This window comes from Elaeis guineensis, chromosome 2 (genome assembly GCF_000442705.2).
Source record: "Elaeis guineensis isolate ETL-2024a chromosome 2, EG11, whole genome shotgun sequence".
NCBI lineage: Eukaryota > Viridiplantae > Streptophyta > Magnoliopsida > Arecales > Arecaceae > Elaeis > Elaeis guineensis.
In genome coordinates, this window is record NC_025994.2 from 102,838,726 (window position 1) to 102,855,367 (window position 16,642).

Genomic DNA, 16,642 nt, shown 5'->3' on the forward strand with positions numbered 1-16,642 from the left:
GCAAACAATAGGAGTTTTGATTATATCATATATGCCACGCTCTAAAGCCGCTATTTGGGCTGCAATTGTGACATGGCCATCGCTCCCTGGGGAAAATTCCCAAAAAGGTATGCAATGCCTGCATGGGAATTTCAAAATTTAAGAATAGATAGATTATGTAATCACAAATAGATAGTAATACCAGTTGGAGCATCCAAACTTTTTCCAAAATAAATACTCGATCAAATATAGAAACCAAACCGAGTGCTAATCTTTCGGTACACATCCAGTAACTTATTTGCGCTACTTCCTGACATCTGAAAAAGGGCAAAACAAAGGAAAAATGAGCTAGCATCCTAGGAACTCTACACCCCCAATTGGATCAAGCATGTTCATATATAATGGGAAAAAAATATTAAGATAAGCACCGAATACTATTGCATTGTAAAGAAACTTAATTTGGAAAATCTTTAGGACAAAAATCCATGATCGATAATAGATGTTTAATAATTGAAAAATTCAGCTTTCAAGAAAATAATAATATAAAAACTAGTCATAAATGCATCATACGGAGGGGATCCTTTATGAAATTTTTAATAAGCTCAGCTATAATTTTTTTTTTTTTTATTCTTTTGACACTCTTTGTAACTACAGACAGCCACGATAAATTTTGCGACAAGTCTTAAAAATGACTAGCCCTAAATATAAAATATATGCTCCAATAACATATATAAGTAATTAATCTCGATTGGCTATATACAAAAAGAGATAAACTCTAAATCACATAAAAATATACTACAATCTGTATGTACCAACAACTAACTCCAACTATTTAGTTTTGAGAGAAACTAGTCCTTAAAGATGTATGGTCAATGATTTGTATTGTGCGTTAGATTCAAGTTATAGTTAGACTGGAGACTAAACATGACATCCATTTTTGATGTGGAAAATATTCCATCCAAGCTCGATTAAAATCGAAGATAATTTGGATTGGTAAAGTCAACCATATCACCTCAACTATAGCCGATTTGAAGCTACAAGCGCATTAGCCTGAGATACTTGATGATAAATATGCATGAAACCGAAATCCAATAGTTGTGACGCAGATAGTGCACCTAAAACTGCAGCACAATAGCTCACCTTGGATGCATACCAACTATCATGTGTGATCACAATAGCAACCATTAACCTTAGATAGGGGATCCTCAGGTAAGTCTCTCAAGTATATCTCCACACTTATTATACTGCTCTCTTCTGCTATTCTCAGATTCTATGATTGACTTGAGTGTCAGAAAGTTTCTGTGGGAAAACCTCCTAGAAAGGATTTGTTTGCTGATTCAGTGTTTAGTGTGGAGCTCCAGCTATTTAGCTGACCTCAAGCCCATTTTGGGAGTTTGCAACAATAATTTTAAATCAATTTCTCGATCATGTAGCCTCAAAAAGATTTCTCAACTATATAAAAAATTCATGAATTTTACAAACAGGTTTTGATTCGCATCTATTTTTGTTACACAACGCCCTCTCCGGCTCTCCCTTTCAATCGTCCCTACCACTTGTACCAATTTTGATTCTTCTCCCATAGACATGGGCAATGGATTGGGTGCCCATTACATGGCCCGGCCTAGCACAAATCGAGCCATGTCAGGCACAGCACTAGCATGGCCCGTCGATTGCTATAGGCACAACCCACTAATTAAAAGGGCTTGGGCTGGGCTGAGGGTTTGTAGCCTGTGGGCCAGGCCCGGCACGGCCCGCGTGCTGGTCCGATCTTTTTTTTTTTGAATTTAAAAAGTATGTTTTTCTTTATAAATTAAAAGGCATTAAGAAGTAAAATTAATTATAGACGTTGGATTTTTTTGTAAAAAAAAAAAAACTACCTTATAATGATGGGGGATTTGGTATAGACCCCTATCAATTTATTAATAACAATCAAAATGATACAAGAGAGGGAGAAGGCTAGGCCTGACCTCTAGAATACAATGAGGGAGAGAGAAGAAATAGAGATGACTTATCTCAATAATTAAAAAATAAAATTTTAAAAATTATAAATATAAAAAATTAATAATTAAAAATCTTACTGATCGTCATATATTAGTAGTGTTTGTATCATCGTCGTCATTGAATGTTGTATCATGTCCACCTTTATCTTTGTATCATTATTATCAGTGAATGTTGTATTATGTCTATCTTGAAGTTTTGTCTCAACATCCAACCAATCTTTGAAGCAAAGCAGCATCTCAATTATTTTACCGATCATCCGACTCTTTTCATCTAGAACACATCGATCTGTACTAAAAATAGATTTCGATGCTACTGTAGACATCGACACAGCTAAGATATCACGTGCAATGACGGACATTATAGAATATTAATTTTTAATATTTTTCGATGAGGCTAATATATCAAGATTCTTTATTTGATTTTCATCATATACAGTTGAAAAAATATTTTGTAAATAAAATTCAAGTTCACTGCTTAAAGATAAAGATGTAGATGAATTTGAAGAAGCATGTGTATGTCTTCTATATATAATGAATAAGAAAATAGATGATGAATGAAAAGTACTAGAAAAAGAAACGAAGGTTTATGAATGAGAAGTACTAAATCTGTAAATTTTTCATCATATAAAGTATAAATATCATAAAAAAGTTGATTTACTTCAGTTTTAGCAGGTCGATGAAGAAAGCCATTCCCCCAGAGCTTATGTTTGGTTGAGGAGATATTTTTTTGAAAAAAATTTATAAAATACCTATTATACCCTTAATAGAAAATATGACCATATGTTTTTTCTCATAAACTTTATGTAAATAATAATGTTATATTTATATTAATATAAAAATAATATTAATATGCTATAACATAACATTAGATCATAATAATTTATTATATTAATATATATATATTACATTATGTTCATGCAATATTAATATTTTAATATAATAAATTTATTAGTATCTTAATAAATATAATATTATATTAATATAAAATTAATATATTAATATAAATATTATATTAATATTAATAAAAAAATATTATATTGGTATAAATATTAAAATATAATAATATCATAATATTAATATAAATATTATATTATATTTATATAAATATTAGGATAATATTATATTATCATTATTCAGTATTTCATCTAAACTATCCATGATATTTTATAAAATTTTAGTTGTAGATTTTAAAAAGATATTTTGAGAAAGAAAAAAGTACTATCCCTTTCTATCTTATGTGAAGTTTCAAAACCCACTTCTTTCATGGATTTTCACTTTTCATGAAATATGAGGAGTGACTTTTCATAGAAAGAATTTTTTTTCACTCTCTTTTCTCTTAAAACTCCAATTAAATAAGAAGTTCTCTTTCTACTTTTCAAAAATTACCTCTTCTCTCCTCTACTTCCCACAAATCAAATGAGTCTTTGGAGCCGGCAATGCTGAAGCACATGTGGGTGTATATAAAAAACGCAGCAGAAGCTACCAGACTCGTACCCCACCTTTGGCACTGCTCCTACACGCTTCTCCGCATAGCTTTCACAGGGCTCTCCATTGACACGAGAAATGAACTTTGCATAGCATTGTAACATAAGAATTATCGGCCTTGAGATTGTTTCTTTTATATATATATATATATATATATATATATATATATATATATATATATATATATATATATATATATATATATATATATATGTTTAAAATGTTACATAGGTCTAGGTTGAAGACAAATCTAGGAGAGCCATTTCATGGACTACCTGCTTGACTCTTACATGCTCCCGATATTTGGAGTATACAAACACGGCCGGCCCTGGGGCGGGTCAAAGCGGGCGACCGCCCCAGGCCCCTATTTTTTTTTTTGTCTGGGTAAATCAAACGTCTTCTTCCTTTCCCGAGTCCCAGCACTCCAACGGCTTTTTTGGATAAATCAAACGTCTTCTCCCTCTCACAATTTGTAGCTCCTCTCCCCCGCCTCCTCCTCCTTCTCCGTCTCCGATCTTTTCATCCTATTCTGCTGTCCATCGGTGATTCTTTCTTATTTTGGACGTCAAAAATCAGATCAAAATCCGTCAAAAAGTCAAGTAAATCTCTTCAATCCTCCTCTTTCAATCTGCTATAAATAATTAATATTTAAAATATATCAATTTTTAATAATTTTTTTTTATTTGGCTCCAGGCCTAAAAAATATCAGGATCGGCCCTGCATACAAACAGGGAACCTTTTTTTCGTGCTTTTCATGTCTACCGATAATGAAACCGACCTCCAAATTTCTTAGCCGACTTTGGTGTTTTCGGCAACCAAACTACTAGGATGCTGACTCCTCCCCTCGTGACTCATGAGGTTGCAGACCGTGGAGTTGGTCGCGGCTGACAGTTCATGGTGGTTGTTTTATTAGAGACTCGGCAGCAAAACCTTATTGCTCACAGGTTTTATCAACGGCAAAGTTGGTACTTTGTGTTGCATTTCCATTGGTTCAGTAAGATCTCGGATAGGGATGGGTATCCAAATATTTTATCCATCCCCAAATTGAATGGGATGATTTTAATAAAATTGAACGGAGATGAATTAGATGATGAATTTAAAAATTAAAAATCATTTAATTTTGATTTCAAGTATGATTCTAATGATTTCTGGATCTGAAACCGAATCCGACACCAATCTTGAAATTTAATTTGAAATCAAGGATACTTGGTTTTCAATATCTTTTATATATACTTAAAATCATAACTATTAACTCCATAAGAATGACTGCCAGATAATTCTAGCCTCCTATCACACCCAATTTAGACCGTCCACAGTTACATTACCACAAATCCTAGTATAAAGAGAGGCAGTTTTCGATTTTTTGATTTTAATTTAAATTTTTTCAATGGCAATTATGATTTCTTTTATTACAAAAGTTGTTCAATATATTCATTTTGATTTTGGTGGATGTTAGTAGATTTTGGTTTTAATTTTAATTTTTTCACTGGCCACAAGATACTTTTGATCTCGAAGAAATATATCAGTGTTAAACAGCAATGATGTCGAGAAGACAAACAACAACTCGTTTATACAGTGCGTTGCTCGATGATGATGAAAAATTCTTTGTGCCCCATGGATGGTGTAAAAAATTTGTTATGGAGCATACCATCTTATTTGATTGGTCCATATAGCCACTGCTTTTTAACATATATTTAATGCCTGTAGTTTTACTTTTTCGTTTAAAATTTTGAATGATGAAATATAATTATTTTTTAAAAAAAATTATGACATCTTATGTCTATATTATGACATCCTACGTGCAAGAAGTCATAATTTAGTACAGGATATCATAATATACCATAAGATGTCATAAATTTTGTTTCAAAGAGTAGGAGCATATTCATCATTCAAAATTTTCAAATGAAAAGACAGAACTGTAGGTATTAAATACGTATTGGAAAGTAGTTGGACAAAAATATCCCTCCCATATAATGACATCCTGGACCATATTATGATATTTTGTGTGCAGAAAATCATAATTTGATGTAGGATGTCATAATATGCCATAAGATGTCATAATTTGTTAGACCATATTATGACATCTTGTGTGTAAGAAGTCATAATTTGACGCAGGATGTCATAATTTTGTTTTCAAAGAGGAGAAATATTTTCGTCATTCAAAATTTCAAACGAAAAAATAAATTGCAGGTATTAAATACGTATTAAAAAATGATGGCTACGTAGACCAATCAGATAAGATGGTGCACTCCATATTGGATTTTCTATACTGCCTGCAGTAATTTCTCCGATGATGATATGTGTTCATAACTCTCTTTGGTCTCCAAAGAGTATGGACAGACTTCGAGAAAAAATGATGGGCCTTTCCATCGTGAACCCATGGATTTAGCTGGGCTCATATGTGTTCACAACTCTCCATAGAGTATGGATGGCCTTCGGGAAAAAGCAATGGGCCTTCCCATTTCAAGCCCATGAACTTGGTTGGGCTCCATGATCGACTCAAAAGGCCTCTACTTGCTAACCGTTGCGATATGCTGCCACATATTTCCCACAAGAGTTTAGTCCAAGCAGTTGGACTTGAGAGTAAGATTGAAATCAGATAAGATACTAGTACATCTATATCTATAATTATTTTATTTAACTAATATAAATATAAAATATAAATATTGTTCAGATATAAAATTTATATTTATATTTATTTTAAATAAATTTAGATATAATTCGAATATTAGAAATATGGATATAATTACAGATATAACTTAGATAATCAAATTTTATAACTATAGAATCAAAGATATTAGTAAATAAATAATAAATTAAATTAATAATATATTTTTATGATTAAATATTTTTATATTTTTTTAAAAATTAATAACTGTTATATAAAATTATATAAAATTATATGTTAATTCAGATATTCGGATGTAGATCGGATAGTTGTCTATCCATATCCATATCCATTTTTTTTGAACGGATATGGATATGAATATAAATATTAGTCAAATTTTTAAATTAATTTTTTTTATATGTATACTCTCTCAAACATTCAAATTTGCATAAATATCTTTTCAAAATTGATATCTACATGTGTATTCTCATAAAATATCTTTTTTTGCATATGTACCCATATCATCTAACACTATTAAAAATTAACAGTTTAAAATTAAAATGACTAAAATATCTTTATGGATAGATGTGCAAAAAAAATTACAGAAACATATATATAAATAGTAATTTTATAAAAATATTCATATAAATTTGAATATTTGAAAAGATATACACGTAAAAAATCCATAACATAAATATATCTCTCTTGATTTGTTAATTCTTTCTTGATTTTAATAAAAAAAATTTAATATATATAATTAAAATAATAAATTTATTTAATTTATTAATTTATATAGATAAAATGATATTTCTATCAAATAATAGATCAAAATTATTTTATCTAAAAAATAAACAGAAAGTAACCACTCATATTTTTTCTAACGTATAATAATATAATTTAAAAAAAATATTTAAATATGATATTAGAGAAATAGCTTGTACACATTTGCATAGAACGAATATAATTGTAGATTTAGACATTATATAACAATAAAAATTTATAATTTTATTATATTTTATTTTAAAATTTTTTATCAAAAATATCTTTATGAAATATATAAGATATATCATGTTGTTATAAGATAGATATAATCATCCATTTTTATATAAAAATAAAATAAAATATAATATTTTAATATATAAAATATTATATAATATCATCGTTGTATTAGTATATTATATTAGATAATATATCTATACTACTCTTGCCCCTGTCCGAGGCGGTAGGATTCGCACAAATTACGAGAGCAGTAATTCAAATACGAGGAATCGGATAAATGGGACGGGGAGGGTGAGAAGAAGGGGGAGGATGGTCCATGGTGGACTGAAGTGGATAAAGAAAAGGAGTGGAAGCCTGGTAACGGCTATTTTCTTCCCATTCTCCATGGCGGCGGCTCCGGTGGCGTTCGCCTGTTATCATGTCTCTCTGTCGTCCGACGCCTCCGCCCTTTCTCTTCTCGGGAAGAAGCGGGCAGCTCCTCATATCCCCTCCCTTCTTCTGTGGCGGCCGACGGACCGGAAGAGGGCCGCTTGCGTTCGAATCTCCGCCACCGCCTCGTCCAAGTACCCCTTGTCCAAGAACCGCTCGCCCCCTCGGGTAAATGGGTTCCTTCTTTGGTGACAACTTCTTTGATCTCCTTTTCTTTCTTTCTTTCTCTATTTCTTCTTTCTTCGCTCCTCAGACGTTCCTTTATTTCTTTCTCTTCTTTATATGGCAACCGTTCGTTCCTTTTTCTCTCCGCTCTGGATGCGCCTGATTGTTCTGATTGAGAGACTTCCTGTTTGGATATAATTTGTCTTCATAGAAATAGTGGATTTCATGCATCCATTATTTTCGAATACCTATTGATATGTGCGACAAATAATCTGAGATATGCGTTTCTTGGCTTGTATTTGTTCCATAGTTAGCAGTAGGGTTGGGTTGGCCTTATAAATTGCGAATACATAAGCGTGTGCGGACTTTGTGATTCGAGAAGTTTTTTTTTTTTTTAAATTTGCTTGAAATAATCCGGTTATGAACCAGGGTTCTATAGATTGATTCACAAGTTTCTTTTTCATTCTTCTTGAATTCTTGGGAAGTGATAGTTGTGTTCCCATGATTTGAACAGATCATATGATATGGTAGCAAGAAGAGGTAATTTGCTGGGCATTAAAAAAAAAAAAGATTGTGCAGTGACATTGCAGTTATGCTGACAGAGTGAGCAATATCTCTCTGAATAAGTACCGGTTGTTTTTAGGAAGATTTGATTTGGTGTCTTCTATTTTCGATTGGCATAATGTTGATTGATGAAAAGAGTCTAGGCTTAGATGCTAAATTTGAATAATGGGAGGGAAATTCCTAAAAACAAATAAAGTGGCCAAATTTATCCCGGATCTGTACTACAAAAGAACGGTGAGAGAATATTAAAGAAACAATCTTTCTGCATGCATTAAACAATTATGCTTTTAACCTTTCATTCTTATTTAATTATATTTTTTCATAGTTTTCACCATGATCAATATTAAAACTTTTTTTAAAAGGTTGCAGTTTTACTGATACGAAAAGCTAATAATGAGAAATCGCATGATTAGCTTGCCGCACCATGTTTCTGCAATTTCACAGGTGCCAATATGTGCTAATGCAGATGAAATCAATGGTTTATATTTGATGAATTTTCTGGAACCTAGTATGGACTGCTTATTGAGGTGGTAGTGTTTCTCTTCCAGGAGTCTTCAGATTCTTGTCTTATTCCAATGTCATCAGTCTTCTCATGGTTATATCATGGACTGAAGGGACATAAGTGTGCAATTGTTGCAATGCTTATATTTGCTCAAATATCATTTCCACTATCTATGAGCAATTGGAGCCCATGGTTTGCTTCTACTGCAAATGCAGTGCTTTATTCACCTGACACAAAGGTTCCAAGAACTGGAGAACTTGCATTGAGGAGGGCTATTCCTGCCAATGCAATCATGAAAGCAATACAGGTACATATATTTGCCTTGAAGTTCTGTTATCAGTATGTGATGGTGATTCTTGCTAAGAGTATATTGCTATGTCTGCATTACCTATTTGACCTTTCCTGCAGGAGTCTCTGGAGGACATCTCATACTTGTTAAGGATACCTCAGAGAAAGCCTTATGGTACAATGGAAGGCGATGTTAAGAAAGCAATAAAGGTGTTGTGTTGCAGAGCTTCTGGGCACTATTCATATGCACAAAATGTTGTTAACCTGTATGAATTTAGAAATTTATGCTGCTGTTGGCTATGAACATATTAATATGATAAATTAATTTGTCTCTATTTCTATAATGGTGATATAATTCATTTAAGCATCAGTTGAAACATTTCTATTGAAATGTTCTTCAAAGCAGGTCATACACTGCAGAATTGTGCATTTCTTTTTTTGTTTCAATCTATACATCATTACTGTGCTAATATTGTCATTTAGATTTGATTAATTAAAGTCAGTGACATTTTTCTTCAATTGGTATAATTTGAAGATACTCAAAAGGGAGTAATAAAACATGAACAACTGAATTAAGAGGATGAACCTAGCATCTCCAGGAAAATGATCCTAGAGGTTAAGACTTAGAAAGCATAGGGAAGAAAGGAGTTTGCAGAGGTATAGCCCGGTTCTTTGTTTGACTGGAGTATTCTATGGCAAACTTAAGATATGAGGAAGAGAGTGGAGAGGTTACATGAACAGGTTGAATGTATTGCTATCCCCTGGATGGTGGTAATTTAATGGTCATGTAGAGTGAAAATAAAGGTGCTTCAATTTGAGTAGAGCCTTCAATTCATCTAATTCATCCAGGATGGATGAGGTGCTGGAAAAGGGAGGTCAAGGGGGACTTTGTTGTGGGGTTCACTATGTTCTTGACTAGGTATGGCTTGTCATATTCAATTCTATAACTAATTTGCAAATAAAAGCTATCATGTAAATAACTTGGTGTATTTTCTTGAAAGTTCATGCTTGACAACCTTTAGAAGCTAGGCTGGAAACGTGGTATAGATATTACACATGATGACATTGGGATTTTTTCCACTTACTAAGCACAAGATGGTTCTTGCATATGATGATGATACGAAGTGCTTCAATATTCCTTTGTTGATGCTGAAGGGCAGCAACCTTTACCTGTTGAGTCTAATCCATGGTTGATTTGGACAGTGGAAGGATGAAAAATGTGGATACCTACTTAGGCTATTTGGTTTATTTGGGGTGCAAAACTGCCAGGTTCGGGATCATTTAAAGAACAAAAAGTTAGCAGCTGATTAGATAGTATTGGATAGACGGATTATGGATTTCTAGGGTTCATAGAAAACTTGTCTTATTCAGGTAAATGTGTGTGCTTGTGCACATCACTCAAAAGAAAACCTTTTATGTTAAGTCATGCTTGAAATCTTTAGTGGAAATTTAGAGAATAATTAGGATTTTTTGTGGACTTAAAGGACAATGAATCTTCTGAAATCAAGGAATTACTATGATGATGGAAATATGCTTCCCTGATCCCATGTTGCATAATGTTTTATGCAGATGGCTTGCATTTAACATTGTTTTTCTTCCCCCATCATATTGCTTTTTCTTTCCTTACACAATATCAATAACAGCTGATACTGGGCATATAATGTGGTCTGTATTGTTTGAATGGTTGTACTTTTTAATTACTGTCCTAATATGGCCAGATTTTATAGTTAAAATATTTGAATTTGAATATGTAAAACTTATGACTATAACTTTTCCAAAATTTTAGTAAAGAATCCTGTGAATATATACTAAAATTACTCTGATTTACATTGCTTGCTTTTCTTAACAATGGAATCTGCTACTAAACTAGAGTTGTTATTGGTCTTCACTCTTCAGATTGCGACTGAGGAGAAAGAATCAATCTTGGGCAGTATACCAAAAGAATTTAAGGAAAAGGGTTCTGTGCTGTATGCTTCTCTTCTAGATGGAAAGGTGTATCAGCCATCAAAAAATAAAAAGTTTTTTTTTTCATAAAAATTGGTTACAAATTGATGCTGGAGCTCAATATGGTCGATCTGGTTTTTACTTTCATATCGACACTACTTCTGTTTTGGTTTTGGGATCCCATGTAATGTTATAGAAGATGGAGGTCAACTTAGTTAAAGGAAGATTTGCTGCTGACTACATTATTTTTTTGTGTAAAATTTTCAGGGGGGATTGCAGAATCTCATTGAGTTTATAAAGGAACAGGACCCGGATAAGGTATCTGTAGGTCTGTCTTCATCTCTTGATACTGTTGCGGAACTGGAGTTGTTGCAGGTAACCTCCTTGAGTTTATTTCATGTAATATTATGAACATTAGAAAATGTGAGTCAGAAGACAAAAGGCATCCTATTATAGTAACATCTTAAACTTATGGATGTCTAATATGTGCACTTCATGGCACAGGCTCCAGGCTTGTCATTTCTGTTGCCTGAGCAGTACTTGAAATATCCAAGGTGACATCAAGCTCTCTACCCCCATCCCCCCTCTTCTGCCGTGGCATTAAGATTAATGCTTGACATTCACTTATTGGTTCTGTAATTTGACTTCTATGTGTTAATACTTGGTATTGTAACTTGATGTACTATATCATTTGTTTGTTATGTATGTTGAAAGTAATTCTGATATATTCCTTTTTCTTTTTTTTGAGATTAGTGGGGTAAAACCCAAGTTTTATCAAGATAATGAAAAGTACTAGAGAGTGAAAAGGAGGAAAAAACGGGAGGAGAAATGGATAAGAAGAGAATGTTTCATTGAGATTGGTATATTCATTTAGTGAATATACAGATGCACAACCATTTGAAATCCATAGGTGAAATTCATGAGTTCTTTAAATAATTTTCAAAAATTCTATGTGGATTATCCACCCCCAAAATAAAAAAATAAACATCCTATGTGAATTTATGACCCATTAATGCAAACAAGTGGCAGAAATTTCATATGAAAAATGGTAAGACACTAGATTGAAGCTCTCAAAGCAACTTTTCTACTATAAGGTGGCGTTTTGGGTGATATGTGGTTGGAAACTTGGAATTGGCATGAAAATCAGATCTAGTGGACCGTCTGTGTTAGGCAATTCTTCTCCTTGTTTTCTTTTGCTTTCATTGCTAAGTCCTATTACTGGTTATTGAAGATGGATGATAGTGCCAAATGTCAAGGAAATGTTGCTTGGGATTCTAATGTGGGGTGTATAGTCTAGCTTTTTAATATCGATGAAGCTGATTTTGTGCCCAAATGTTGTTCCAGGGGTATGAAAGTTAGGGACCAAAAAAAAAATCACGGTCCAGCTTCATATAGCTAGCTAGATGCAAAGAAAGATTTTGTTATTTTCATTTGTGTTGTTAATGGTTGAGAACAAGGTTTTACGTCCTGGTAGGATGTGGGGCATCCTGGTTGTCCTGTATCATTCCTATGAGAAAACGATACTGGAATGGGGTTGGGACTCCAAGACTCATCCATACAGAGAAAGAAGAAGAAAAAAGAAAGAAAGAAAGGAAGATGAAAAAAGAAAAAAGTGAAAGGAAAGAAGAAGAAGAAAAATAAAAGAAAGAAACGAAGGGAGAAGAAAAACAAAGGAAGGAAAGAAGGAAGGAAAGAGAAAGAAGAAGAAAAAGGAAAAATGAAAAGAAAGGAAGGGATGACAAAAAGATAGAAAAAAAAGGGAAGAAAGAAAGATGGAAGAAAAAGAAAGAAAAGAAGGAAGGAGAAAGAAAGAAAGAAAGAAAGAAGGGGTGAGAGATGGAGGATATCCACCAGGATGCATGACTGGGATGGCTATCGGGATGGGGTGGGACAATGGGGCATCTTGTTGCATGAAAATACTGAGACACCTTTGTGCCATAGGATTTAAAACCTTGGTTGAGAATATATGATGAAACTGGAGTAATAATTCTAAAGCTTTTCTAATTTAAGAAAGAGGTTTGTCATATTTTCCTCAAGGTAGTGGCAAATTTAAATTTTAATATAGCCTGATGTTTTGGATTCATTATATTGGAATTTAGGCTTTAATCAAAGGAGTGGAGATGCCTATTTGTACATTTTCTATATATCAGATATGATTCCGTTCATCCACCCATCCATCCATTAATCCATTCATCCATCTTGAGAGATCTCTAGTCTCTTTTGCCTCTGTTTTGTAATTCACTAATCAGATATACAATTGTTTCAGGCAACCTCAACATGGCTTGTTTGTAATTGGAACAAATGTGCTGAATTATCCAAATAGAAATTATTTTAGACTAGCTTCTTGAATTTTACTATATGGTGCATTTCTTGGTTTTTGTAATGTCTTGCCTTTGGAAAGCTTAATGTCAAGGTCAATATTCTAGTGTCTATTTTTCTGTAGTAGCATAAAAGCTTCTTTGATTAATTGATTGATTGTAAACAGCCCTATACATAAAAATGTAAAAGTGTCTTATGCAGCAGAAGGGGAGGTTAAAGTGTCTTATGTACACAATCTTTGCAGTTTGTTTAGTCGTACTGTACTTTGATCAATGTATGTATTTTGCCTTAGGTGGAAAGGCTGAAGTTCTGGAATCTATTGCATGTTTACTGACACTCACATCAGGCATAACATAGTATGCATGCACTTTGTAGGTTAACAGGGAGGGGAACTGTTGAATTCACCATTGAGAGAGGTGATGGTTCCACATTCTTTCCGACAGCTGGTGGTGAACCAAAAAGCCTGGCTACGGTTCAGGTTTGCTGAAGTTGACTTCATGAATGACGTAGATTTAACATTAGCTCGTATAAACTTCTATTTCTGTATATGAGATCGGATATTTTCTTGTAGGAGGGCTTGACCTTGGATGAGAACTGGCATTGAAGCAGATTTCATATTGCTGAACCCCTAAGTAGATAAACAGTGCTTGCACTCAATATATATGTCAAAGAGCTAAATATTTCAGAAAAGAATTAACTTCATAAAAGTGTTAGCCTAAAAACTGACAAATCTAATGAACTGAAATGAAACACTTCTATTCAACTGTTAAGCTGCTTAGGCACTACTTGCCCTTGCATGATACTGTAGGCTTTGAAGAGATATAAAGTGCTCTGTCAAGTTACATAACTGGTGGATCGAGAAATAAGTTTATAGATGGATTGATCTCGTAGACAATATCTCTTGTTGGCCTAGTGAGGCCTTGAAAGATTTGGTTGGAGCACCTAATAGCACATTATGATGCAGGGATTTTTGACAACATTTTTGCAGCATAGGGCCAAGAAAAATGTATGCCATCCAACCACTTTACTGTATCGACCAGCATAGCAATAACTGATACCATTTTGATGGTGACATGTTACCTTGACAAGACACCTGGTTCTTTATTTAATCTTCCAAGTAATTGATGATATTGGTAATTTTTCACTTGATTATGTTCTAGTATGATTACTCCTATATTTGATTCATAGGCCTTAATTTGAAACGGTTTTTTAGTATGACTTTTTATGCTTGACTATGCCTTTTCAATTCACTGTTGACATGTTTAGGTGGTCCTTGATGGATATTCTTCTCCGCTGACGGCAGGAAATTTTGCAAAATTGGTAAGGTAGTTAAATCTGTCTTGGTCCTTTGTTCTTTTCCATTTTCTGTTTGGAAATGTTAGCATATGCTTAATTTGAAGTTTGAACTAATGGCAACAAAATGCTTTATATACAACTTATTTTTTAAAATCGCATGTGTTATAAAATTTAAAGTAAATACTTGTTGCCTTTTTAGTTACATCATTGAATTTCAGAAATTTCAAATTGAAAGATCAAGTTGTTCTTTTAGGTGCTTGATGGTGCATATGATGGGGTGAGGCTGAAATGTGCCAACCAAGCAATTCTTTCAGATAATGAACTTGAGAGATATGGATACAGCGTGCCCATAGAAGTGATGCCTTCTGGACAGTTTGAACCACTATACAAGACAACTCTCAGTGTTCAGGTCTGTTTTATGGATGTTCGCAGTTAGCTACAGTGATTAGAACTCTGTTTTTGCATATTTTAGTTCTTTTCCTCTCTTTTCCATTGGTGTAGGATGGGGAGCTCCCTGTGCTTCCGTTATCAGTATATGGAGCAGTTGCAATGGCGCATAGTGTGGACTCTGATGATTACTCGTCACCTTCTCAGTTTTTCTTCTATCTCTATGATAAGAGAAGTGTGAGTAATGTGCTACAGTTTTGTTCATTTGTCTACTAAATGAAATGATTTGTAACTGGTCTTTGATAGGCTTTCTCCTAACATATTAGATTCTCTAAATGTCTCCTTTTTGATATTCTACACACAGTCTTTCGATGAATTTTTCAGTCGAGCCTAACCTATCATCAGATAGTTTTCAATCTAAAGCCTGTGGTTGGCATCCATGTGTGATGTTACTATGTTAGTCCATGGTTGGCACGTGATTATCTAATTCATCCATCTAAAATTGTGAATTAAGAAACATAATTATAATTTACTTTTCATTCTAATCAGAATTTTGAATCATTCCATGAAAAACATGTTCAGTATGTCTACTGTAATTTGGAGTATTTTGATTATATCTTTGAATTCATGCTATGTAATCTTATTATGATTCCATCTTCACTGCAAATGCTATTTCTTTTGCCCATTCTCAATATTATGTCTACAAAATCCCTTCTCCCCTGCAGGCTGGCTTAGGCGGGTTGTCTTTTGACGAAGGTCAATTTTCTGTTTTTGGGTATTCCTTGAAACCCTCTAATGCAAAATGATACGCGATTCCTATTTCAATTAATGACATGAAACTGTATGGATATAGTAGTGTGTGAATTAGGCATGCCTTTCAATCTAATCCTACTACATATGCTGTTTCAATACATAGGTATACAACTGCTGGAAGAGAAGTACTTTCCCAGATTAAAACGGGAGACTTTATTCGATCAGCAAAATTAGTACATGGTCAAGATCGCCTCATATTGCCAGATGCGAATTGATCTGCTCTGCTGCTGCTGATCATGTTCCTTTTGTTCGTTTGGGCATTGCTCCAGAGAAGGCATGGATCTGTTTTTTGGTAGCTGCAGGTCATGCCATTGATGAATTGCTTATGGATTTATTGTACATCAAAATTATGGGCATTATGTGCTTAACACAAGCACTTGGGGTTGCTTATAGCATACTTTCATGACCTCCATTTTTTTGTTATACATGTCAGTTCTGGTGAAAAGCTCATTTATTGTGTATCATCAGGTCTAATTTATTTTTTCGGTTTTTGAAGTACTACACTTTATTTAGATAGTTTTTGGATACCTGTAACGGGATGTAAGTGAATCTTGGTTGCAGGAGGATGTCCTTTTCTGAATTGTTATAAATTGACTGAACTCCTGTAAGTCAAGCTGCATTTTGAAAGTCCATTTACGGTATTTTATATTAAATTGGTTATAAGATAAATTACTGCAATTAAAAAAAGATTTTCGAGATAAATTTATGATCTGTTTAAGTTCCAATGGTTGGTGAAGATATAATTAATATTGTTTTAATAATATAATTAAATTTATCGTTTAAAGACAAATAAATATGACATTTTATTTTGTTACAAATTTAAATCTCGCGAGCCAAACACTGAAAATGAGGTTACAAAAACAG

At 33.3% G+C, this 16,642-nt stretch overlaps 1 protein-coding gene across 1 annotated transcript; it reads left to right on the forward strand.

The window, feature by feature from the left end:
- The first annotated feature begins 7,365 nt into the window (after positions 1-7,365).
- Positions 7,366-16,239, forward strand: LOC105032708 (peptidyl-prolyl cis-trans isomerase CYP37, chloroplastic). The gene is made up of 12 exons (XM_010907229.4): positions 7,366-7,668; positions 8,778-9,038; positions 9,140-9,229; positions 10,916-11,011; positions 11,231-11,338; positions 11,468-11,517; positions 13,658-13,760; positions 14,549-14,602; positions 14,832-14,987; positions 15,080-15,202; positions 15,691-15,740; positions 15,882-16,239. Exons 1-12 carry the CDS (start codon positions 7,381-7,383, stop codon positions 15,991-15,993), a joined length of 1,491 nt encoding a protein of 496 aa, XP_010905531.1. The 5' UTR covers positions 7,366-7,380; the 3' UTR covers positions 15,994-16,239.
- Positions 16,240-16,642: the final 403 nt, after the last annotated feature.